This window comes from Drosophila santomea, chromosome 2L (assembly GCF_016746245.2).
Source record: "Drosophila santomea strain STO CAGO 1482 chromosome 2L, Prin_Dsan_1.1, whole genome shotgun sequence".
Taxonomy (NCBI): Eukaryota; Metazoa; Arthropoda; class Insecta; order Diptera; family Drosophilidae; genus Drosophila; species Drosophila santomea.
Genome location: NC_053016.2, coordinates 539,461 through 564,056, shown reverse-complemented (window position 1 = coordinate 564,056; position 24,596 = coordinate 539,461). Strand labels below are relative to the sequence as shown.

At 51.2% G+C, this 24,596-nt stretch overlaps 5 protein-coding genes across 8 annotated transcripts in view; 3 read left to right on the top strand and 2 right to left on the bottom strand.

Annotated features, from left to right (window-relative positions):
* Window positions 1-842: 842 nt before the first annotated feature.
* On the top strand, window positions 843-6,254 carry LOC120451831 (DNA-binding protein D-ETS-6). The gene is made up of 3 exons (XM_039635810.2): window positions 843-2,216; window positions 5,307-5,547; window positions 5,630-6,254. Exons 1-3 carry the CDS (start codon window positions 1,517-1,519, stop codon window positions 6,114-6,116), a joined length of 1,428 nt encoding a protein of 475 aa, XP_039491744.1. The 5' UTR covers window positions 843-1,516; the 3' UTR covers window positions 6,117-6,254.
* Window positions 6,255-6,388: 134 nt separating this feature from the next.
* LOC120451821 (neuronal acetylcholine receptor subunit alpha-4) lies at window positions 6,389-8,622 on the bottom strand. 2 transcript variants are annotated; one of them, XR_005616414.2, is made up of 5 exons: window positions 8,203-8,622; window positions 7,945-8,138; window positions 7,118-7,745; window positions 6,537-7,053; window positions 6,389-6,482 (listed from the first exon to the last, which is right to left on the bottom strand). XR_005616414.2 is itself a non-coding variant. In XM_039635794.2 (4 exons), the coding sequence occupies exons 1-4, from the start codon at window positions 8,450-8,452 to the stop codon at window positions 6,662-6,664; spliced, it is 1,464 nt and encodes a 487-aa protein (XP_039491728.1). In that variant the 5' UTR covers window positions 8,453-8,622; the 3' UTR covers window positions 6,389-6,661. The 2 variants fall into 2 exon arrangements, 1 of the variants encoding a protein (XP_039491728.1); XM_039635794.2 differs by having other exon boundaries at window positions 6,389-7,053.
* A 250-nt stretch (window positions 8,623-8,872) lies between these two features.
* Window positions 8,873-10,633, top strand: LOC120451841 (minor histocompatibility antigen H13). The gene is made up of 3 exons (XM_039635820.2): window positions 8,873-9,182; window positions 9,249-10,099; window positions 10,155-10,633. The coding sequence occupies exons 1-3, from the start codon at window positions 8,973-8,975 to the stop codon at window positions 10,261-10,263; spliced, it is 1,170 nt and encodes a 389-aa protein (XP_039491754.1). The 5' UTR covers window positions 8,873-8,972; the 3' UTR covers window positions 10,264-10,633.
* A 339-nt stretch (window positions 10,634-10,972) lies between these two features.
* LOC120458334 (SUMO-conjugating enzyme UBC9-B) lies at window positions 10,973-12,180 on the top strand. Of its 2 annotated transcripts, XR_005617179.2 has the most exons (3): window positions 10,973-11,139; window positions 11,219-11,863; window positions 11,983-12,180. XR_005617179.2 is itself a non-coding variant. In XM_039645951.2 (2 exons), exon 2 carries the CDS (start codon window positions 11,323-11,325, stop codon window positions 11,800-11,802), a length of 480 nt encoding a protein of 159 aa, XP_039501885.1. In that variant the 5' UTR covers window positions 10,973-11,139; window positions 11,219-11,322; the 3' UTR covers window positions 11,803-12,180. The 2 variants fall into 2 exon arrangements, 1 of the variants encoding a protein (XP_039501885.1); XM_039645951.2 differs by having other exon boundaries at window positions 11,219-12,180.
* Window positions 12,181-13,648: 1,468 nt separating this feature from the next.
* LOC120443866 (zinc finger protein ush) overlaps window positions 13,649-24,596 on the bottom strand; it is a 51,049-nt gene continuing 40,101 nt past the window's right edge. For both annotated transcript variants that reach the window (XM_039623231.2, XM_039623233.2), the window contains exons 3-8: window positions 16,712-17,670; window positions 16,247-16,641; window positions 15,930-16,130; window positions 14,448-15,834; window positions 14,238-14,380; window positions 13,649-14,181 (exon numbers count right to left, since the gene is read on the bottom strand). In XM_039623231.2, the coding sequence (XP_039479165.1) occupies window positions 13,743-14,181; window positions 14,238-14,380; window positions 14,448-15,834; window positions 15,930-16,130; window positions 16,247-16,641; window positions 16,712-17,670 (3,524 nt within the window). In that variant the 3' untranslated portion in view covers window positions 13,649-13,742. The remainder of the gene's footprint in view (window positions 14,182-14,237; window positions 14,381-14,447; window positions 15,835-15,929; window positions 16,131-16,246; window positions 16,642-16,711; window positions 17,671-24,596) is intronic.

The window sequence follows — 24,596 nt, the reverse complement described above, 5'->3', positions numbered from 1 at the left end:
ATCACTTGCCCAAAAGCGTCCGCGTCCTCAGCTATGTATGAAATCAGAGGCATTTCCAGGAAGCCAGCGAAACTCAAGCAAGCTAATCGAGCAATCGCCAACTGATATTGTAAACTGAATCGAAAACGTCACTTCAAGCAATTTGGGTTGAAAATATAATTACCATATATGGATTGGTTTGTTTTTATAAATAATGGCCCTTAGCTAAAACTAGTCTTGAAGTAAAATGCCTTTTCTTGTATACTAGGAGGCTTTTGGAGGAAGCATTCTATCCTTTGGCAATGAATTATAATTTCATTCAAGTAAACCATATATCTTATATCGTATATATATACACATCATTCAGGGAGCCACCTGTTGCCGAATATCGGACCAGAGATAAACTGATGTTCAATGAGCCCAGTGGGCATGGCATGGGCCACAGACAACTAGCGACTCATGCGCGATTTCCCAGAAGAATGACGCGGCAAAAGCCAGAGAACAAGTCCAACTAGGAGGGGAATCGATGAATGAATTTTCGTTGGCCGCCAAACGACCTTACACCTCAGCCACCCCCTGTGGCCCACGCGCCGGCTGGGGAACTCCATCGGCTTCCCGGCGATCGGCAATCTCAATGCTCAATGGACTCAATGGAGTGACTCATGCGGACTACGCCAATTTCACGACGTCATGCTTAAGGTTGTTATTTGCTTTGCCAGCCAGCCAGCGATAAGAGAGCTCGCCGGAGAGCGAAAAGCTCGCCAGCCGAGTGGCAAACGGCGCCGGTAAACTGGTCCCGAGCACCAAGTGCCCCTTTGGAGCCAGCCGGTTGGTCATGGGGCAGCCGAGTCTGCGAGAGAGCGCCAAAAGCTCGGGCCGCGCGTCTTCGTCATGGCTTTATCACAGTCCGCCGGTGCTGATCATTAGTTCGTCACTCGCCAAGTGGGTCGGATCAGCGTCGATCTGGAGTCGTAAACGGTGTACGGCGCTACTCTTAACCCGATCGGCGGATCTTTAATCGGTCAGTGCAATAACGGTTATTAAAATTTTCCAATCGCAAACTTTCCGCGAAAGATTTCCGCGATTTGCGGCACGTGGAGAGCCTGCAGCGGACTCCACTTGTCCGGTCAGCAGGTGAAACAACCCGACTATCTCGGGTGAATCATCCAGCCAGACATCCTAAATCCGTTTCAACCGGTTGCAGGCGACCAATAAGTTCAATAATACAAAAGTGCGGTTCCCAGAATTTTATGATTAAACAGGGCCAACGTGAAGTGAACAATCTAATATCTAATAGTGCAAAAGGCGGCAAAACAATAAATTTATGAAAAGATATATGCAGTAATAAAGTTATAAAAGCCTTAGTGACGGCACACACTACTCGATTTATGAAATACAAACCACAAGCCTGTGAATAAGATGAATTCAGATGCCAACCCAATAAGGCCAAAGAAGAGTGAAATTAAAAAGCTACCAAAACTCTTCAGCTGATATTGACACTGCAGTTGCCCAGAGGGAGCAGGAACATCCCGGTTTAATGGCCATTCTGCAGAACAGCCGCCAGAGTCACAAGCAACTCCCAGTCCACAGCCAGACGATTCACAGTGTTTGGTGCCAACAGAGGCCGTTTAATGCCATGCATCAGGATGTCCGGCAAAAAAGCATCGGATCCGGAAACGAGGCCAGACTGGAAGCGAAGGAGAAGGAAGAGAGCGCTAAGAAGGAAGGATTCCCCAGCAGGAGAAGGAGCAGAAGGCGGTGCAGCAGCAGTTCCACCAGCGACTCTAGCGACTCCTCGGATTCCTCAACAGACTCAGACTCCGGATCCTCCTCCAGCAACGGTAGCACAAGAAGCCAATTACCCGCCCTCAACTTGCCAGTGCCCCTCCCGCTGGCGACACCCACTCCGCCCGCCGATCCATCGCCCCGAAGGAACTCCAACGACTCCAGCCGGAGCGTGTCTCCCGTGGAGGTGCCCGTGGATCCGCACGCCTGGACGTCCGAGGACATTGCCAGCTGGGTGAAGTGGGCGACGCGCAAGTTCAAACTGGACCCGGAGCCGGATATCGACAGGTTTCCCAAGGACGCCCAGGAGCTGTGCGATCTCTCTCGCGCCGACTTCTGGGTCTGTGCAGGATCCAGGCGCGGAGGCATGCTCCTGGCGCAGCACTTCGCCCTCAGCTTGTACCACGCCACCGGACGGGAGACGAGTCCGATGCTCAACGACAACGAGCCAAGTGAGTACCTCACACCTCAGACAGAGGTGTATTGTCCCTCATTGGTAGGCGATCAAGAACTGGCCAACCCCCTCCAAATCCAAGTGAAACTACTTGGTCGATGCCCATTTTTCTCACTGTCCAGAGCTAATCTCGGGCCACATAAATCTGAAGCGTCCAGAGATTGAACTGCTTGGTAATTGGGTTCACGTGCTATTCCCAGCGGAGCGATTGTCCGACGCTCGAATCCTTTGTGGTCAGGCATCAATTGAATCCTTTCCTTGAATCCGCCCTCCGTCGGCGGCCAAATGGCCACTGATTAAGATGCCTTCGTGCTGATACGGCCGTTACTTATGTGTTCCATTGATTGTTTCTCCCACACTCCACGCCCATCGTGTTGATAAGAAAGAAAAGTGGCCAGAGGTGCGGGAAATCCCCTTTTAATTACCTTTTGCTCGAGTTCGCCAACTTTCTCTCAGACTCCATTAACGTAAATCGCTGGGAAAATCTCTGCGCGACAGCAGCAAAGTATGCAACACTTTTCCAGTTATTAACTGGCGATGACTAGGATCGGGATGGCAGGGGGCGGAGGGCGTGGCTGGGCCTTGTGGGTGGTCGCGTCAAGTGATGAACTTAATAATAAACGATGTAAATATGATAATTTCTCGCAGGATGTGGCATCTAATAATAAAATCAAAATAATCCCACGCCAGCGACAAAAGTCGCCGAGTCAAGTTTCAGCCAGGCGGGAAAAGTGGAAAAGTGGAAAAGGTGGGAGAAGTGGGCGTGAAGGTCGGTGGTTGGAGGCTTCGAGGGTTGGGTGGGTTGGAATGCTTGGCTGGCTGGCCTGGGTGGTTTGTCATTGACAACAGCTCGACGGGTGGTCAGCTTCTGGGCACAGGAAAATATTCATTCGTCGCATCCTTCCTGTGGCAGGAAGAGCAGCTGGGGGCGGGGAAAGCCCCCTGATTTGGGTCTGGCATATGTTGGTGGGTGGGATGTGGACTACATATACAAGCCTTGATCCCGGGAGCAGGCGACGTCGATTTAATTGATTTGTTTTTTATGCCAACCAGGATTACGCGTCGTCGCCGTCACGCAGATTACATTTGTTGTGGGCTACAGTTGTTGTCCCCAGCTCCCAGCTCCCAACTCCCAGTTCTGAGTCACCGCCCCTTTTACAGGGTACAAACTGGATCAAAGCTATTCCCTGTTCAGAATTCCACAGCCACAGACAGTGGTGGATTGTACATGTGTGGGTACCTTGATGTTCATAAACGAAAGCATTAGTCACGTTGTTTCTCAAGAACTCGGATATATTTCACCACGCAAACAGAATTGTTTGAAAATACTTTTCCATCTTTCGGATTCCCCTGGCGCTTTATAAATATCCAGTGACTCGCACTGGGTATGCAATAGTCGAAAAGCGCCCAATGAAGCAGTTGTTTATCGTGTGCCGTGCCGTTTGGTGGGTGGGTGGTTGGTGGTTGAGTGGCTGCACGTGGCCTCTGACTTTGCGACTTGCCTCGCAAATGCCGAAGCGGCATTTACCACCAGCTGCGCAGGTGAGCCGTAATCGTGCCCGGAGCTTCGCCTGCTTCGTCAGCTTCGCGGATGCCCGTGCTCGACCAAGATGCAAGGCATCCGTCCGGCGCTAAGGAGCGCAATCCGGCAGCGCTTCTGGCTGAAGTTTCAGTCGCCGAATGGCTCTCGTCCTAAACGGTTGACGCGCTCCCGGGAAAACTACAATTGGTGGTCATAAGCCATTGCTCGGGTCAAAGGTTAATCTTGCCAAATACAAAGAAAGTGGTTACAAGACGTACCTTTACATCCTCAACTTGCATCGAGAACAAATACAAGTGTTTATGCGAAAAATGTAGATGACAAACCGTAGTAAAAGTTGGATCTGTAAAATATCTAACTGAAAAGTGTTTTTAAGTGGAAATGCAAATAGTTCTGTGAAATAAAGGCACTTGCAATTTCCGAAAAAGACTTTTTAAAGAAGACCCATCATGAGCGTCAGTGTGGACGTGGGCGTCATGTGGCGCCTCTCGGAGGACTTCAACCGACGCTTTGGCCTCCGGATGCAGCCGGCCCCGCCAGTTGGACAGCACCCACATCCGCACCACGGCGCCGTGCACCACCACTACCACCACCACCACCAGCACCACCAGCATCCGCACACCTCGATGATCTTCAACGGTAAGAGCGCCGAAATTCATAGGAATTTCCGCTTGGCAAATGCCAGCCGCAAGTCGGAGAGACGAAGCACGAGGAGATTGCTCAATGGCAACCACTCGATCTCAGGCATTTCCGGCGAGCGGTGGCGGTGCCCCCAGAAACATGAATGAGCGAATGAATGGGTCCAACGGTCTGACATTGTCTAGAAGTAGGAACTGTGTCTTTTAGCCGCGGCGCTGCTTGATCGCGGATGAGTCATCCTGGTTATGGCACTTTCGTGCTTTTGCAGCGGCACTTTGGCCGGGGATTTCCCCCGTGGAGGTGCACAGACTACGGGATGTGGGAATGTCCCCATGGCCAGCAAACAGGAAAATGTATCTACTCTAAACACAAGAGATGCAAGCACAATTTCAGTTTAAATGCATTCAGGTCATAAATGGTTGGTCGTGTTAGTAGAACTAAAGCTACTTCATTTGGGAAAAGCTAACATGTAACTGACTATCGAAACTAGTAAATATATTTATATAGTTTCATTATCAAAACTTGACTAAAGAGTTAACTAAAGAGCGGTGTCTCACTTTTAATTTGATTTAAATTTCATTTGATGCCCGTTTTTCTTCGTGTGCATCGTGAGATCCAGGATTTATGTCCATTGCGGTTGATTTTCTGTGAATCCGCGCGGCTTATGGCATTCAGCTCCACTTGGCACTCTTGCCACGTCGCGGCTCCCCGCCAGAGAATCTCGTTTGGCTGGGCTGGCTTTCTCGCTCGCTCTCCCCGCCCTCACATCTTGGCATCTCTTCGGCCGAGTACCAAGTATCTGTATCTGTATCTGTATCTGTAGATGTCTGTATCTGTATCTGTGTCTGTTTTCGCAGGGGTTTGCGAGTATTCGCCACTAATGCCCCATCCGCCGGTTCTCTCTTTCAGATCCGTACCAGCTGCTGAACGCTGCCTCGCACCGATTGGTTGCCCAGGGCTCAGGGGGCCAGATCCAGCTGTGGCAGTTTCTGCTGGAGCTGCTCGCTGATTCGTCCAACGCGAACGCCATCAGCTGGGAGGGCCAATCGGGCGAGTTCCGGCTCATCGACCCGGACGAGGTGGCCAGGCGGTGGGGCGAGCGCAAGGCCAAGCCGAACATGAACTACGACAAGCTGAGCCGGGCTCTCAGGTGAGTCTTCTCGTCTCCACTCCACTCCACCCACTCATAGCATAGGAAGAAAATGTACAAGTTCGCGCACTTCTACTTGCAGGTACTACTACGACAAGAACATTATGACCAAGGTGCACGGAAAGCGGTATGCCTACAAGTTCGACTTCCACGGCCTGATGGCCGCTTGCCAGGCTCAGGCGCAGGGTGGAGATCCGGCCTCCAGCATGCTGGGTTCCTACAACCACCACGCCGGCGGAGCGATGCAGCTGGGGCGCCACCCGCCGCCACTGCACCACCACCCACAGCACTCGCATCCGCACCACCAGCTGGGGCAGCCCCACTTCCTGCACCCGCACCACTCGTCTCCCGCCTCAAACAGCTCCAGCCTGGGCTTCCCATCGTCCTCGACGGCCTCCTCGCAAGCTTCGCCCGGCCTGGCGCCCGCCTCCTCCTCCGCCTCCACTTCGAATTTCACTGCTCCATTCCAAGGTGGGACAGCCGGCGTGGACCCGGCCAGGTCGTCCTCATCTTCTGCGGGAAACTACGACCAGGGCCCGGTCACTCCCACCACAAATGCATTCAACTGAGCCCGTCGCAACCCCAATTTGTCGCCGGGGTTGTAAGTTCCGATGGGGCAGGAGGATGCGCAGGACCACCCACTGCGCAGGGGAGAGCGGAGAGCAACCCTGCAACCGTGACACCGTGACACCCTGGATCCCAGCCACCCAGCCACCCATCGGGCACCATCGGACCTTTGGCCGTTAAAAGGTCATTTTGTGTAATTCCAGCTACTTTGGGTTAATTGAGGAATTGTGATAGCCCGGAGCATCGCAGAGCAATACTCGGAAACGAGAGCCAATTTGTTACTTAGCCTGTTATCCTTCGCTTCTAGTTGTAAGCAGACATTCGGCAGAGGTCCTTTATTCCATACGAGGTCTCATCATTAAATAATTCTAAGTTCGCACACACAGTAAATACATGAAATCGCAAATGCAAAGCCAACTCACAGTGCACCCGTACCTTGGCCAAGTTCGCTAGGTGGCTCCGGAAAATGCAATACAGTTTCGAGATTGATGGGCAACGACCTTACCCAAGGCACCGGTAGGTAGATAGCGTTAAGTCCAGAGCAGTTTTACACGGAACACCTGATGGCCAGGATGAAGAAGGCCAGACTGAAGGCCAGAAAGCAAATGCGGTCCACGGCGGTGGCCAGCAACGCCCAGTCGAACTGGTTGGCCTTGGCGCCCGGCACTTCGGCGGGGTTGATGCCCAGCGGACTGGACGCATCCTGCTCGTCCGCGTCCTCGTACAGGTGCTCGTCCATCTCCTTGTTCTTCTCCGCCTGCGACTCGCCGGTGGTGCTGAACAGCGAGAGCAGCAGCCAGGTGCCCAGGTTGCCGTGCAGCAGCTTCCTCAGCGCCTCCGGCAGGCGCCTCTTGTGCTTGGCAGTGGCCAGGTACAGGACCAGGACCTCGACGATGGTGGAGACGCTCAAGTACAGCAGGCTGGTGCTGTAGAAAATCACTGCAATTATAGGGACGCTCGGTAAGTGATGCTATGGAATATTATGGTGATGGGGAGCACTCACCCACAAGTGGAGTATTGTTGGACAGCACTGGCAGCAGTTGGGCGAAGTACATGAGGAAGGCGGCGATCACGATGATGAGCAGGCCATTAATCATGATCTTCTCGCCGCCCATGTGGGGAGGCAGCCAGAAGGCTGAGAGGGCCAGGATGACGATGCAGGAGGCGGGGGTGTAGATGACGGCCGTGTACATCGAGGATCGCCGCTGAGCCGTCAGAGTGTACTCCATGTAGCCGTAGTAGTCCTGGCTGACAAACTGCGCTTGGGAGTCCACGATCTCCCACTCCGGTGACTGCACCAGGTCGTCGTGGTCAAGGGACTCACCCACTGCCGTGCCGTTCTCCGGCAGAACGACCTTCAGGCCCCAGGAGCCGACCTTCAGCTTGCAGCTCTGCTTGTCGTGGGGCCAGTTCAGCATGTTGAGTTCGCAGTAGGCCGTGTACAGGGCAGGCGGCATCCGCCGGAAGTGGCCATCGTGGGAGAGGGTCACCTGGGTGTCCGCCATCAGGCCGCCCTCGTCGCCGTTGAAGAGTGTGATTTGTGGTGTCCAGACCTCGCTGGACCGCAAAGTGATTTCCGTGATGTTGTCATATTCCGACGGCTGCCACACACGCTCCTCATCTCTCCATCGCTAAAAAACAATATTCGCTTCGGGTTAGTGTAAAATATTCAAATTTGAATTGGAACAACAGCTTATTTACTTTTATGTTTCAAAAAATAAAACAACAATCCCATTTAGATAACGCGTTCCCAAAAGGCTTATCACAGTTGTGAACTTGAGGAGAGCTCGGAAACTTATCTGCAGATGCAGGAAAGGAGTGGACACTTACGAGATTCAACCAGCAGTGAGTGGTCAGCTTGCCGTTCAGCTCGTCGATGTCTATGTAGGTGACCACCATTCCCAGGGACACGTTCGTGGGGGCTCCTTGGAACCGGGGCTGCACATCGTTGTCGTAGCTCGTGAACAGCACGGCGTGAAGGCGATCCAAGGCCTTGACATTGGCAATCTTGGGGTCCGGGGCAGCTGGCGGGGATTCGAGATCGTACTTATCAGCGGCTTATGCAACTCCGGAGCCGTAAACACTTACAAGTGGCGCCTGGCACGGAAGTGCACACCATAAGAAGTATTCCCATTAGCATCTGTAGCAGTCGTGGAAGTCCAGGACCGGAAACTGGTGACTTTATCTTGGGAGTCGTCGTCATTGTTTCGTATTCGCTGCACAATGCTTTGCAATGCGTTGCTCTCGGAATCTGAAAGGGAACTGAGCTCAGCTCGCCGCTTGGCACATGGCCGAGGCTCTTCTCTGTCGGCGTCACAGATAAAGCAGCAGCCCACATATTTGGGTTTTGTGTGGGAGCTGTTCTCACTTGTAGTGGGTTTGGGGAGAAGTTTGATTGAAGTGCGAGACCTCCTTCCTCCTCTGGAGAATTTAATCACTTCTGATTGCACAAATATGAGAATAAAATAGGGCAGTTGTCGAATTATTTATAGTTCACAAATGTGCGAAGCCGAAAATTATTAAATGATAGAGTAGAGAATAAACCATTAGATGCAGGTTTTCTCCAATTAAGGTGGGACTCACACATTTTAAAAAAGATTTTACAATTTGAATCTCAACTGCCTTGGTATTTTTCTGGTTCAGTATGTTCTTATCATGGCGGCAGCGCGGTCACACTGCACAAACGATGGTATATCCTCGGTATATTTCGAGGCGTTCGATAAGCCACGACCATGACCACCGATACCGATGCCGATAACGATAACAGAGATTGTTGACGTGTGCTGCTGCGTGTCATTTCGCTTTTCACACCCGCAAGCCGGCGATTTTCAGGAACGGATTGGATTGGACAACACACCATGGCGGAGGAAGTGATCGGAACCGTAAAGGAGGTGCTGAAGGGCATCATCGAGAATGTGAACGCACCGAAGAACGAGTCGGCGCCGGGCGAGAAGAAGCCCTCGACTCCGGAGGGCATGGCGGTGGCGTACAGCAGCCTGGTGGTGATGGCCATGCTGCCAATCATCTTTGGCTCCATCCGCTCCGTTAAGCTGCACAAGCTGAAGAAGGTAGGTGCTGCAGACTGAATCCGAAATCTGGTTTAACTTGTTCCCCGCATTCCCCACTCCCTGCAGTCCACGGGCGAGAAGGCCGACACGATGACCAAGAAGGACGCCATGTACTTCCCGTTGATTGCCTCGGCAGCCCTATTCGGGCTCTACCTGTTCTTCAAGATCTTCCAAAAGGTGCACATAAACTACCTGCTCACCGGCTACTTTTTCGTGCTGGGAGTAATTGCGCTGGCGCACCTGCTCAGTCCGGTGATCAACTCGCTGATGCCCGCCGCCGTGCCCAAGGTGCCCTTTCACATCCTGTTCACCAAGGGCGAGGGCAAGCACAAGGAGGACATTGTCAACTACAAGTTCTCCACGCACGATATTGTCTGCTTGGTGATCTCCTCGGTTATCGGAGTGTGGTACTTGCTCAAGAAGCACTGGATTGCCAACAACCTGTTCGGTCTGGCCTTCGCCATCAACGGCGTGGAGATGCTGCACCTGAACAACTTCGTCACTGGCGTAATCTTGCTGAGCGGCCTGTTCTTCTACGACATCTTCTGGGTATTCGGCACCAACGTGATGGTCACCGTGGCCAAGAGCTTCGAGGCGCCCATCAAACTAGTGTTCCCCCAGGACCTGATCGAGAATGGCCTGAACGCCTCGAACTTCGCAATGCTGGGACTGGGCGACATCGTCATTCCGGGCATCTTCATTGCCTTGCTGCTGCGCTTCGACGACAGCAAGAAGCGCAAGACGCGCATCTACTTCTACTCCACGCTGATCGCCTACTTCCTGGGCCTGCTGGCCACCATCTTCGTGATGCACGTGTTCAAACACGCGCAGCCGGCCCTGCTCTACCTGGTTCCAGCCTGCATGGGCACTCCCCTCCTGGTGGCCCTCATCCGCGGCGAGCTGAAGGTGCTATTTGCGTAAGTTTGGACTTTGGCGGGCGCTTAACTTGAAACTAATTCGTTCTAATTCCAGCTATGAAGACCATCCAGAGGAGAAGCCCGAAAAGAAGGAGAAGAAGGAAAAGGACGAGAGCACCAGCTCATCCGGCAGCAAAAAGAAGGAGTCCAAGAAGGGCAAGTAGAGCCGGAAGGACCAGGAGGACCCTCTTCGAACAACATCTCCATTCGTTCCATCGTAAATGTCTTCTGCAGCTAGCCAAGCTTCCTTTTCGTTCCGATATGGCTTCACTATCAATCACAATCCGTAACTTATACGGTACACCGCTACAAAAGACGATTCGCTTACTGAGTTAGTTACGTTCCTTGGCCAGGCACAACAATCTTATTTAGTTCGATTAGGTTACAATTGTAGAAAATGTTCTGTCGACTTTTTTACCGCAATCAAGTTTAAATTTAAATGTAGATTTCAATATTTATGTGGCTCCCGCAAGGAGGCGTATATATTTAAGAACAGTTTAGATACAAATATATTCCAATTTTTGTAAACAGTGAGCGCCCTCTTCTAAATCTCGAAAGATCTCCGACTTAAAAGGGAACCACTTAATTTTGATTTCTTAATTTTGCATTTATTAAAACCTATGCAAAAATTGATGTAAACAGTAAAGCGAATAAATTATAGTTTTCGTAACACCAACTTATAACTAAAATCGTTTTTATTAAGTAAGGGGTTTCGGGAATATAATGAATAAACCGAAATTATTATAAATTATAATAATAAAGTTTACTAAAAGCAAAGAAAGCTAAAGGAAAGTTTAAACTTAATACAAAAGTAGTGTAAAAAGTTAGTATTTTAATATCGCTTTTGTGTTACGGTCACATCAACTATCGATAACCAAACAGTGGGACCCTTTGTGCGGAACGACTGACACCTTTTGCGAGCACAAGCGTTCATTCCAGCAAAAAATTGCGGTACAAATTGCAAAAAGTGCTTATTCCGCTAGCGATTGGATAAAAGTCGGTTGCCAAGAGCCGCCCAACACGCATAGACAGGCAGAAAGGTAGGTGCACTCGCAATTAGCGCGGCAAAAGGCGACAAAGCCCCTTGGAGGCCACTTACCCACACACACACATTCGCAGACAGACGCGCGTGCAAAAAGGGCTAAGTGTTGCTGATTGCTAGCAGAAATCCAGGACTCGAGGACACGTTCGGCCGGAAGTAGAGACGCCAGCAAGCAGCGACCATGTCCGGCATTGCTATCACACGTCTGGGGGAGGAGCGCAAGGCCTGGAGGAAGGATCACCCGTTCGGGTTCGTCGCCCGACCCGCCAAGAACCCCGACGGCACCCTAAACCTGATGATCTGGGAGTGCGCCATTCCCGGCAAGAAGTCCACCCCCTGGGAGGGCGGTCTCTACAAGCTGCGCATGATCTTCAAGGACGACTACCCCACATCGCCGCCCAAGTGCAAGTTCGAGCCGCCGCTGTTCCACCCGAACGTCTATCCCTCGGGCACCGTCTGCCTGTCGCTGCTGGACGAGGAGAAGGACTGGCGCCCCGCCATCACCATCAAGCAAATCCTGCTGGGCATCCAGGACCTGCTCAACGAGCCGAACATCAAGGACCCGGCCCAGGCGGAGGCCTACACCATCTACTGCCAGAATCGGCTGGAGTACGAGAAGCGGGTGCGCGCCCAGGCCCGCGCCATGGCGGCCACCGAGTAGTCGGGCTCCTGCCAGTCACCTTCCCTACATAGACATTAACAAATACACACACATCTAGCCGGTAAGCGTTTGTTTGGAATGCTTTCCACATCTACTTATTTTTAAAAATCGACTTATTTTGGACAGCCCAAAGCGGCATATACATAATTTTTTAATGTTCTGCACTTGCATAATTACCAGCTTGTACCATCTGCATAAATCCCAATAAGTCCTGTAATTCTACGAAGAGCCCCAAAGTGGCTACGTGGCACCCAGAAGCAGACGCTCCCTTTCATCTTCGATTCTGGGTGCATGTCCGATTATTCTACGGGCTATTTTGTATCGCAAGTACTACGTACAAACATATGTAATTTCAATAAAAATGTATTAGTTGTAAAAGCTTGAGCATTTCAAGTTTAAAGGTTCCCTCCGGATATCTGCAGTCGACTACTTGTTGGACGTCAATGGCCGGCTGCCCAGCTGCGTTTGGTGCTTGAATTATGGCGGCAGATAAAACTACATTTACTTTTATTACCTAAATAATATTGACTGAATTGAATTGAATAAACATTTTATTTAAAAGTCGCTCTATTTGCATTTTTTATTTTTGCCGTTTGGTATTTTTCGGGATTTTCTAACTGGCCACTTCAGCGAACATTTTTAGCTGATCTGGCAGGCCCGCCAACACTACTAAGAATCATTTTCAAGCGATCTGGCAACACGATCAGCTGATTTTGCATTTAAAAATTGTATTTTGGTATTTTTTCGGAATTTTCCCACTGGTCACACTAGACAACATTTTCAGCTGATCTGGCAGGCCCGTCCACAATAATTTTCGAGTGATCTGGTAGCACATTCAGCTGATTTGCCGGAGCTTCAGCTAACTGTTCATTTCCAACGAGGCCGCCAGAATTTTGCCTGGAACCCAGTAGACACCTTCTGAGATTTCTGTTCGCCTGGTACTTCAGATTGGCGAAAACGGCCAAACTAGCAGCTAAAATTATTTTCCGGAGACTAAATTTTGAATTTTTGGAATTGATATACCAGGGGAGCATAAGCTTGTAGGAGGTGTTTTCAATGCATACGCCAGTGATTCGAAATTAATAAATGCTTGATTTGGTGGATATGCTCTATTCTGAGTATCAGGCGAACAGAAATCCCAGTAGGTTATTTTTCAAAATGGCGGCTAGTTGCTGATCAGCTGTTTTAACCTAACGGTTATATCAGCTGCGATGCTAGCACATTTTTCTATCGGTCTGGTAGTTATTTGTCTTTTTCAATCAGTCTGGCAGCCATGTCTGCATATAAATTTCCCCGGATCTGGCAGCACTAAAAACGTTCGTTGAATTCAAAAAGTTTAAAATCCATTTTATTTTATATTGAATAAATAAATTACTTTTATTGTCGCACACACTTAATAAATAATGTACTCATTTAAATTACACAGTTAGAATAGATCGCTTCACGTGGAACAGCGAGCAATTTACATAATAGTATTGGATCTACATAGGAATACTTCGCCTCCTTCTACTCCGCAGACCATTGCAAACTTGTAGTTTCTTGCCCTCAACTTAATTTCTGTCTAAGTGGTAAGCTTTGGCATGCATTATATGTCATGGTTCCCACTTAATGGGTATGCGCCTAAACTAATGTATGTTCCTAAGTAATCTATATATTATTCCTTTAGGTGTACTGTATATGTATGGGAGTACGGTGTATATATCTACGTCTATCGATCGGTAAGTCGAAGGAGTCAGTCCCCAAGTGGCGTTGGAAGTGGAGGGCAGCGACGGGAGATTCTCCGGGAATACTGTCGTCGATTGTTGGTTGCGTTTTGGATAGTGTACATTTTAAAGGAGGCTAGGATTCGATTAGTTTCGATTGGGCTGGGCTGCTGCCTAGAAGCATGTGTAATACCACTCCAGCTGCTTGCGTTGCGCCTCCCACCGCAGCTGGCTTTCTCAAATGGCCGCCTCCTGCAGGTTCTCCTTGTTCTTCTGCTGGCCGTGTCCACCGACCAGGCCGCCAATGCCCAGACCGACGGCAACGCCTCCGCCCAGGTGATTCGGACTGGGACTGTCGCTGGCCTCTGGGCGAATCGGCTTGTTTTTGCAATAGAACTGCTTGTGAGCCAGGTAGGTCTTCACGTAGTTGAAGGATATGTCACAGGTCGAACAGTACTTCTTCATCACCTCGGCGGCGGCAGCTGCTGCGGCAGCCATGCTGCTGCTGTTTCCCAGCGGAGAAGTCATCGGCGGAACCAGCCCGCCGGCCGCAGCATCCGCTCCGACCTCGATTGGCTCAGCCTTAATATGTGGCGTGGCGATCGGCGAGTTGTTGTTCTCGTGCACCAGATTCACAGTCGGGGGAGGATCCAGGGGCTCCGACTTAATGTGGAAGCTGTGGACGAAGCTGACTTAGCGAAACAGTAATGTGAGTGTAAATAATTTCCTTACCTGGCTGCCTCTCCGTTGGATCCATCGGAATTCGAGTGTTGGTTGGGAGTGGTGTTGGTAGTCACATCCTGGTCTCTGGTGTCGGGGGAAATGGAGGGTGAGTTGATGGCCACATGGGGATGCATCAGTTTCATGTGGCGCAGCTGTAAAGCAAAAACTCTAGTTAGCTCTCTGGTCTGGCGGAAATATAAAGGTATAAAGGGTACGCACCACATTGCCCTTGTAGGTGGAAACATAGTTGCAGTAATCACAGTTGAACATCTGCGAGGGATGATCCATGGAATCGTGTACACTTGTGGCAGATGCCGCTGTTGAAGGAACCAGCTCCTGACTCAGTGCGGTCACATCCTCCTCAAAGATGCAGGTCATGTAGAGCTCCTCGTTGACGTCGCTAGTCTTCTTGTCGAAATGGGTTCGAATGTGGGTGCGCATGCCGCGAAGAGTGTTCCCCTTGTACTGGCAGATGCTGCAGCGGTAGGCCTTTACTGTTCCGTGCATCTCCATGTGTTTCTTGGCCAGTGCCGCGGTGGGACTCACCACCCCGCAAACGGGACACTTGTTCAGACTATTGGAGGCGGGTTGCGGATTGGCTGGTGGCGCTGCGAGGGGATTGGCGACGGGGGGTGGACAAGGCAGGCCAATTTCATGCAGTGTCTTGCACTTTCCGCATTTCTCCTTTGCCATGGCCAGCTGGCCGGGATCAGTGGGCGTCGCGACGGGCGCAGCAGCTGCTCCTCCCTTGGGACAATAGTAGTTCTGATGGGCGCGCAGGTTGTCCAGGGAAGTGTACTTAATTCCGCAGGCAGCGCAGATCAACTGTTGATATGCCACCGGAGTGGTTTCCACAGACGAAGCAGCTTCTGCCCCTCCGCTTCCTAGTCCTCCAGCTCCAGCGACGGAAGGTGAAACGGCCGACTTGACATCAACCTCACTAGCACCCTCTTGGCTCCTGGCCGAGCAATAATGCTGCTTGTGTGCCAGGTAGTTCTCATACTTGCAGAACACAATATTGCACTCCATGCACTTGGACACACCCTTTTTTACATAGATCTGTGGCTGCTGGGCGCCACCTGCCGATCCTCCATTTCCAGGATTCCCGCTACTAGCTTGGGCAGGAAGAGGAGACGCCGGAAAGGCTGCTGATCCACTACTTCCCGCCACAGCAGCTGCGGCCGCTGCCGCCGCCAGTTTCAGAGCCAGTTCTGGGTTGGTTTTGGCCAACAGCGACTCGGAGAGTCCAAAGTCCGCGGGTAGCATGGAGCGCATGTCCAGCAGATAAGGAACAGCCACATTGAGACCAGGTGGTGACATGGAGGAGGCACTACCAGCCCCGGAACTGCGTGGGCTGATGGCTCGTCTTTTGGGAGAGGGGCTCATCGAAGGACTGCTCGGCAGGGAGGGAGCGCAAACGATCTGCTCGGGAGTCACACTCCCTCCTCCTCTCGGAGTCTCCGCATTCTCCTTGCTAGTTCCTGCGCCGGCAAGGAGTACTTCCTCCACATCCAAGAGGGCATTGCGCAGCTGGCGCTGCCGCAAGCTCAGCGAGTTCAGGGTGATGGGCGATCGACGCAGCGAGAGATCGAGAGGCGCAGATTCTCTGGAGAAAGACAAAAATGAGTATGTATGTGTTAATCACTGGGCATTCGGAGAACATCATCATCATGGGCATCACGAATAATGGTAAGCACTAACCTAGTTGGCCCTGCTTCTTTTCGCTTGGGCTCCGGAGGACTGCTCTTTGCTTCTGTGGCCTCGGCAGCAGACGATGGAGCTGAGGGGCGTTCGGGCTCCAAGGAGGCGCCAATTAGGGCAGTGGCCAGTGGCTTAATCGTTCCGTTGTCCACGGTAAAACAGGTGGTCTCTGGATTCACGATTCCCGAGTTCGGTGTGGGCCTGCGCATTAAATGTAATATTTCCGTGAAATACTTAATATTCATATATACATTGTTTTAACATTGCACCAAAATGCAAATGGGTGCAACTCAGGGAAGTTTCCCTTGAGAACTTACAGTGGGCCTGGAATGAAGCTGGCTGCACGGATCAGCGAGCAGGGCACAATAATGATCGGGTGGGTGGGCAGGGCCAGGAAAGGTGGATGCGAATGAGGCGTGGCCTGGAGGGAGGCAGCAGCAGCCGCCGCTGCAGCTGCGACGGCCACCATCGCGGGAGTCGGGGTCTTGTTCCTGGCCTGCGGACTCATCTTGCCGGGCGCAGCCGCCTGGGCAGATACTCCGATGGATGCGCCAGAGGAACCCGGTACGGATCCTGCTCCCGGAGATGCGGCTGGCTTGGGCGTGAGCTGTCCCTCCGGTCGCCGCGAACTGCAGTAGTGCTGCTTGTGCGCTCGATAGGTCTTGATGTTGTTGAACCGGATATCACAGTGGCTGCAGTAGCGATCGGTTTGCTGTGGAGGGGATTGGTTTGTTATTAGCTTGCGATTCCGGGACCAACTGGCACCTCAACACTTTACTCACTTGACTAGAGCTATCCTCCATCGGATTGGGCGTGACTCCCGGAGGAGCTATTCCGTTCTGGAGGAGGCTGGGCAAACTGGCCAGTGTGGGAGCTGCCGGCGAAGTCTGGTGCATGCGCATGTGGCGGTTTAGGGACACCTTCTTATCTGCGCTGTAGGAGCACTGGGTGCAGCCATACTGCTTTCCTGCCCTGGCCATTTTGGCTGGTGGCTCGGAGGAGCCTCCTGCTAATCCCGCTGCCTCGCCAGCTGCGGCTGCCGATCCTCCTGCCCCTGACTTATCACTGCCAGCCTCGTCCGCGTCCTTAATCCTATGAGAGCAATAGTAGGCTTGATGGGCCTCCAGAGTTGAGGGCGAACTGAATGCAATCCCACAGGGCAGGCACATAAATCTGGCTGGTTTCAGCAGGGGTTCCGCTACATCCGGCTGCGCCTGTGTCTCCGGCTTGACGAGCGGCGGCGGAGCCAGGAGTCGAGCGTCCGGCAGAGTCAGCTCCTTGGCATCCGGCTTGAGGGCAGGGTCTGAGGCCAGGAGCGCATTCAAACGCACTTTGGGATACTTGGGCGTGGGGCATGGCGAGGGCGAGGGTGAGGGTGAAGGTGAGGGGCACGGAGAGGCTTCCGCCTCCGAGGGCGGCGTGGCTGGCTGTTCCAGCTTGGGAATCAGCGGGGGAGAGCTGGGACTCCTGGGCGGAGTGCTTGGGCTGTTTGCAGGCAGTTCCTGCTGCTCCTCCTGCTGCAGATCATGGTCCTGCTCCATCTCTGTCTCCCCCAAATCCTGATCCTGTTGGGGATTGGCATGTTCTGGCTGCTCAAAGTCAGCATCTTCATCGTCGTCTTCGTCGATATTGTTATTGTTGTTCTGGGGGTCTCTGGAGTTGTCCAACTGATCCTCCAGGTGGTCCTCCATTTGCTGCTGCTTCTGCTCGCCCATTTCCTGAGCGCTCAGATCTTTGGAATCTGCAAGGAATGAGTTATGAACAAAGAACGATATCAATACATAATTTCAACTCCATATTAAGTATTGTCTGGGCAGGATTAAGCAAGCCTGAGAATTCGCTCTGGGGTCAGACAGTTACACGGCAGTTTAATGCCTCAAATTGGCTTCGCGGAATCCGCAACTGCGGCATCCGATCTCCTGCATCCGCTGCCCATGAGGAATCTATGTGTCAGACAGCTGCTTTTGCAATTATTATCGAACAAATTGTCAGTGGTCAGAGCTGTGAAAACAATGCGACAAGAGTCGGCTGGACTGGCTGCTGCCCAGGAGGAGCAGGGGCAGTTTATCCACTCTGGCCATCTCTTACGTGGAAAACGCTGGTGGAAATGGAGGGAGATGGGTGGTGGAGGGGAAAAGGAAAGAAAAGCCCATGGTGGTCACTGATGATTAGGCCCCGCGGATCGCTGCAAAAGTTCGAAGTTGGCCAGAATCCCTAACTGACATCTGATTTGTTTCTGTTTTGGCCACGGCGAAATATTATAACGACCAACGGCGATGCTGGCCGAGATTATGGCGGCGGACAGTGGAAGTGGACGTGGACGTGGACATGGCACACACATGGCATGCAGATGGAGTCGCCGGATAAGCGTCGCAGTTTGCAGTTTGCATCTCGCTTCGCCAGAAATTCGACATCTCGACCGGAGCGAACATTTACCCTGCTCGTGCGGGCTGCAGCTCCCAAATTCCCCCCTCTGGAGTCCTCCCTCGTCCATGGATTTCCTTTGAGGATGGGAGACTGGAGGAGATGCGCGTTGACCTGTCAATTGATGGCTATTGAAATGTCAGCACATCCAGAGCGACTGAGTCTCCGACAAGGAGGGAAAACACGAGAGACTTCTACACAGCAAATCGTTTGGAAGCTAGTTCTAGAATAATTTTCCGATTCCGACTTACCCCAAAGAAATGCTTTGCGAGATGCAAATTGTGGTAAATTTGCTTGTTTCTATTTGTATTATCAGCCTAACAACTTCAGAATACACAACATAGCAAAGCAAGCTTAATTTCTTGCTGTGAAGACCAAGTTTGTTGCCTAAGTCTTTTGATTGCTGCTGTTTGTGCTGCCGCTGCCACTGCCACTGCCACTGCAACAAATGTTGCAACTGTTGCCAAACTATTGACGGCCCGCCCTAATTGCCGCCGTCGATTTTTCACGAATTCACACAATTCTGCACGTGAGCAATCGGTTAGAAGAATAGCCCGAATGCACCCTGCCCCTCCGAAAATAAAGGGCTCTGCTGGCATTCCGAGGCATTCTGCTTATTTGTAAGATATTTATTGCCTTTGATTGGGTGGCGATAAGCCGCACACGTAAAGTGTTTTGTCCGGTCGAAGAGGCCTCCGCGAAGCGAAGAGAAGGGCAGAGAGATGCCCCAGCGCCGATAGAGTGCGAACGGGCGACTAACAGCTAACAATGGCTTTTGGCTTTTGGCTCGGTTTCGGCAGTGCCTCTGACTTGGGTGCCCAGCTCTTGGCTCGGAGTCTCTGAGTCTCCGAGTCTCGGCTCTGCCCCCAGCGACAGCTGCCTCTGCCGCCGAGGATTAGGCCTGGCCGGGATCTCTTAGCTCAGCGGCTCACCAGTTGGTGGAGCAGATCTCCCCCAGCGATTGTTTCGCGAGTGCCATCCCAACACCCTCTCCTCTTTTCCATTGTTGTGCGGATTCGGTTCTGAGCTCCGAAACCTCTTGCAACCTCCAGATTAGGCGGTTTCAAATGGAGAAATACACAGAGTTGCTTAGGATTCTCAGCTCAAACTATCTACTCTTCATTTGTATTGCTGTTCATAGTATTTACGCAAAACTATATCAACAATACTATTTTAGTGTGGAAGTCCTTTCATAGCTGTATCCCCAAGTGCGAGGAATTTCAAGGCTACGCATTCGGATTCGCATACGAAATCGATTTGGGATCTGGGAACAAGCCGTCTTGGCTGAAATTGCGATCGGGCGATCGTTTGTTTAGCCATTTCGTAACGTTACGCCGCCCCACACACCACCTTTTGTGTGGAAGGCAAGGGGATTCCCCGTTGATCCTCGTATCCCCCTACCCCCCCTGCGGCCAACGCCAACAATTGTTTATCAATTTGTTAAATCAGCTCGCCGCCGTCTTCAGAGTCAGGTCTCTCTTCTCCTCTTCCAGCTGGAGCTGCGATCGATCCTCGCCGATAAGCGACACAACAAAAACATACAGAGAGATGAGAGAAGGTGAGGGTAGATGGGGAAGGTGGGGGAAGGTGGTGCATGTGGGCCGGGGATACCTGGCACTTTATCAGCCGCCAGATGATTGTTGCTGGTTTCTCACTTGGCAACTTCACTCGGTGGGCGTTGTTGGCAGCCATAAACAATCGGACAATTTGGCCCAGGTCCCGATCTCTTCCAGGAGAGGAGGTGGAGCGGAGCCCAAAGAAGGAGCAGATCCCCAGGATCGACCCTTTGTTCATTTGTCGCTGGCTTTCAACCCGCGGACCGCCGTCGCTGCTAATCGTTTCGGGGTCAGTTAACCCGAAATGGAGGGAGAAAGCACTGCTAACCGAAAACGCTAACGAAACGGGCAAATCACTGGTAGATCTTCTCAAGATGGTGGCCAACCAGGGAACGAACCGAAGGTGCCTAGGATCTCGGCAGCAAGTCGCCAGTGCGTCTGGCTGGGTCAGCACTTAGAGGTCGCTGCAAGTAGATTCGTGGGCGTATTGAGAGTACTTCGGGCCTAAAACCTAAACTATTAACTTCATTTACTATATTTCTAGGTCATTTGCTAGGCTTGAATGTTCTCCTGGAGCTTTGCTTTTGTTCTTCTGTGATTTTGAAAACATTTTCTGCCTTGCGCCCCCGCTTACTCATTAGTCACACAAAACAAGAGGGAACTACTGTCTGCGAAACCTCCAATGGCCCAATGGAGCATAATTAAACAAATTTCTGCAGTCGCTATCGAAGATCGGGATTTTTGGGGGGAGCACAGAAATTGAAAAACGTGAGTGAGCAGCCCAATAAGGCAAAGAGAAATAACAACGGGGGAAACGTCTGCAGCTGCCAATTGTGATAAGAGAAATCTTCATTTTCGCGCGAAAATTTTGCCACCTTGCCTTTGGTTTCCGGGGCTGAGGCTGCGATTCTGAGTGGACTGCAGACCGCGGACAGTGGAAGGTGGACGGTGGAGCTGGGACTACGGGAGTACGGGACTTGGCACGGGTAATCAACGCCATCAGCAGCTCGGGGATGCAGCGAGGGCTCTGGGCCAACTGCGCGCTTATCAATTGTTATTAATCAAGGAAAAGGAGGCCCCTTTGGAGGCCGGGAAACGAATGCAAAGAGCGCAAAGTTCGCAAATTTCATTTCACTTCACACTTGGCCAGTAGGAGGAAATGAGGCGGAGAAGTCTTAGCAGATCTCTTTCTGCGCCGTGTGTCCGTGTGTCCGTGTAAATAATCAACATTCTCATATCTTGGGGGCTCCCAAGCTATTCGTGATTTACTCGCCGAATCCACTGCTCTTTTTCGCCAGAGCACAGATTCAAGTTCGCTTCGATTCCTGGCTCTGTGGCCATAGTCAGCACCTCTTTGGGTTGTCTCTATGGGAACCCGGAGAGCAAAATTCCTTCGATCCGAGGATAAGCAATTTTGGTTCCTCTTCAACCTTTAGCAGCTTTAGCTGCATTCTCCTCGTCGCATTATCGCCCAATTCAAACCAACAGGCTGCGGACAGAAGTTCCTTTTGCGAGCGAAACTAATTTAGTTCATTTGGTTCAACTCAAGTTGCTGATGTCAAGGGAAGGATCAGATTAGCAGCTTGCCGTTGTGGGAGTGGGAGAGTGCCGTGCCTACACTTGTGGTCAGAATAATAGCCTTTCAAGATCCTAAGTTTCTATATTACTTAGCATAGCACTGAATGGTATCACAGTATCTTGTAGCTATCCTTTACCTTATACCAGAAAGTTTCCCCGAACTCAAGTCAGCAGTTCTATTAGGTGCACCCCAACTGTCTGTGTAGTCCAACCTATGTGGTACTATATCTGCGATCTATAGAAACCGAAACACAAGCCACAGACAAAGCCAAAGACAGACGGCAGGCAATTCCTTGAAATCGCCCAAGTCAAAGTCTCTTTTTGATGTCTTAATTAAAAAACGTGCAAATGATACAAGGGATTGGGGCAGCCGAAGGGGCCAAGGGGGCCGAAGGGGGTCGAAGGGGGTCCCCAAAAGGGGCGATCGTCTGGGCCCGTGCACAGAGTTCAATGTTGAGCAATTGATGCAACTGTTGAGATGTGTTGCTGCTGTTGCCTGTGCTGCACTCTTGCTGTTGCTGTTGCTGTTGCATGGCTCGCTGATAACAAGGCAGGGGCAGGGGCAGCGGGTGGGGGTGGGGGCATGGAAATTGTCGCAGTACTTGAAAATATCGTGTGAGCACGCTCAGCGCCGATTGTTTCTGGCTGCGGAGCTTGATCGCTTGATCAGCAGCAACACAGGCACAGCAGCCACTGCTGTTGCAACTGCAACTGCAACACCAACACCAGCTCACTGATCAATTGCGATCTTGGCCGAACACAATAATGCTGCCTGTTGCTCCCACAATCTCATGTGCAGCTGAAGCGGCAAGGAGGAGTTGCTGCCGTGCCAGCCACTGTTGCACAAATTTAAATTGACCCAAGTGCAAGTATGAATGTCGCTAATCTGCCATCGACTGTTACTGCAACATGTTGCGCCGGGCTCATAATTTGCGTTTATTAAACAACCTGGCATTTGCATAAATGTCGCTTTCTTCGATTGCCATCGCTCGATAGTGGAAATGGCAGCAGCAGCAGAAGCAGCAGCAACATCGCCTGAACTGCGACCAGCAGCAACATGGCAACGTAGCAACATTCGCAATTGTTGTAAACAAATCACGCTCTCCGCAGATCAATCAAGCACTGACAACTGCCCCAAGAAGTCACAATTCAATTGTGATGTTGCCCCGCCTGCGACTCCATTTCCTTTCGGGCCATTTTCCCTTATAGACACGACGACACAACCGCTTGTTTCTTTCGACTCTTTTGACTGTTTTGCTGTTTGCTGTTTGCTGTTTGCTGTTTGCTGTTTACTGTTACTGTTGTGCCGTTCGTGAGGGCGGCAGGGGCGGAGGGGCGTGGCAAGTCCAAAATCGTGTCTGGCATTGTGTTGACTTCATTGCTCCGTTTTTTTCCTCCTGTGCTGATGACTTTTGATGTGTTCATCAAGCAATCACGACAACAGCAACAGCAAAAGCAACAAAACGAAACGGAGCATTAGGGCTGGGCATTTCTACAGCATTTCAGCAGTAAATTAAAGAGGCGCGAAAATTGCCTGCAAGCTGTGTGAATGGGAATGAAATTCCCCAAAAGCGGGAAGAGGGAGCTCGGCCAGCTAAGTTCGCAAACTGAAACTGAACTGAACTGAAAAGGAGCCCCAATAAAGGACCCCACAGCAAGAGTTTGAGTTGATTGAGAGGGGCGGAGAAAGGGGGGCGACTTGCTAACAAGATGCGCGCAGTCAGCGACAACGGCAACAACAGGCAGTTAGCCAACTACAAAGCCAAAGGCCGCCAAGGAGGCCAAGAAGTCCAAGAAGTCCAACTTCAATTCCAAGTTGGGTGCCCGTTCCAAGTCCCTGGCGGAGTTTCACTGCCAGCCTGTTTGGCAGCGCAGCAAAAGGGCCACGCAACCTGGGAAAAAGCAGTTGGAAGTACACACAGAGAAATTGGGTATAAATACTATTCATGATTTTTCAGTTGAAGCTCTATTGCAGTATACAAGCGAAGCTTGCATAGCTACTTACATTGGTGGTAAAAGCTACACTTCAAGAACAGAAATAAATAATTAACTTTCTTGATGACAACTTGCAGAAGCGGTTTTTGCAGTGCACCTCCTGGACTGACTAACAAAGCGGCGAGTCAGACACATCATTACCTACCAATTAGGCCCCAAAAAACTGTGTGTGTCTGTGTGGCGCAGGCTTTGAGCTGGGGAACGGAGCCGCAAGGAGGCAGCATTGTGGCCAGGCCAACACGAAGGCCCAGGGCACAGGGATTGAGGATTGAGGATGGGGATGAGACTGGGATGATGGGAGGACTGCTCTTTTGGGGCACCACTCGTCGGGTGAGTTGGGTAGCTCTTGAAGTGTGGACTGCGGAGAAGGTAGCCAAGTGAGTGGCAGGCAGCAAATAAGCCATAAATGCAGGGAGCACAGTGGGCGACTGGGAGATGATGAAAGCAAAGTGGTGCTAACAGCTTGTAATGAACTCCGAAATTGTTTAAAAAATCAAGGAGGTCTTGGCAGGCATAAGCCTGGGAATTTGCCCCACCTTAAAATGGACAAAATTCAGTAGCCAATATCGCGCACACAGCGCTGACTTGACAAATCCTTTAGGTTTGGCTTCAATTGGATTCACGCGCTTCGACTGCTGATTGAATTTCGCACTGGATTTGTACAAATAAGCAGTCATCGGAAACAGCAGAAAAAGTAAAGCCAACAGCAATGGCAATAGCAATAGCAATCGGCATCATCAACATCAACATCAATGACGAGGGTCATTCGAGCGTTGGTTTAGCAGTCGGAAAACGGCTAAAAGCCAAACACAAACAGCCATGAGCGTGTGGCAAAATATCAGGGGTGCCTGGTGAAAGGGGTTAATGGAAAGCCAAGTCCAACTCAGATGACGAGCGAAAGAAAGGAGCTCGCAGGATGAACAGGCGACGTGCTGACATGCAGCTAATTGATTGACGGATGTGTGTCCCTGCTCAATGCGATTTCTCAATAAAGCCCTAAATCGATTCAAGTGGTTAAAGCGATCTAAAAGACCTTTGAAGTACGAAAGAAAAGATTAACTCGACTGCAGAGTTAAGTGCAAGCTTAGAAGATTAAAAAGATGGCCCAAAATGT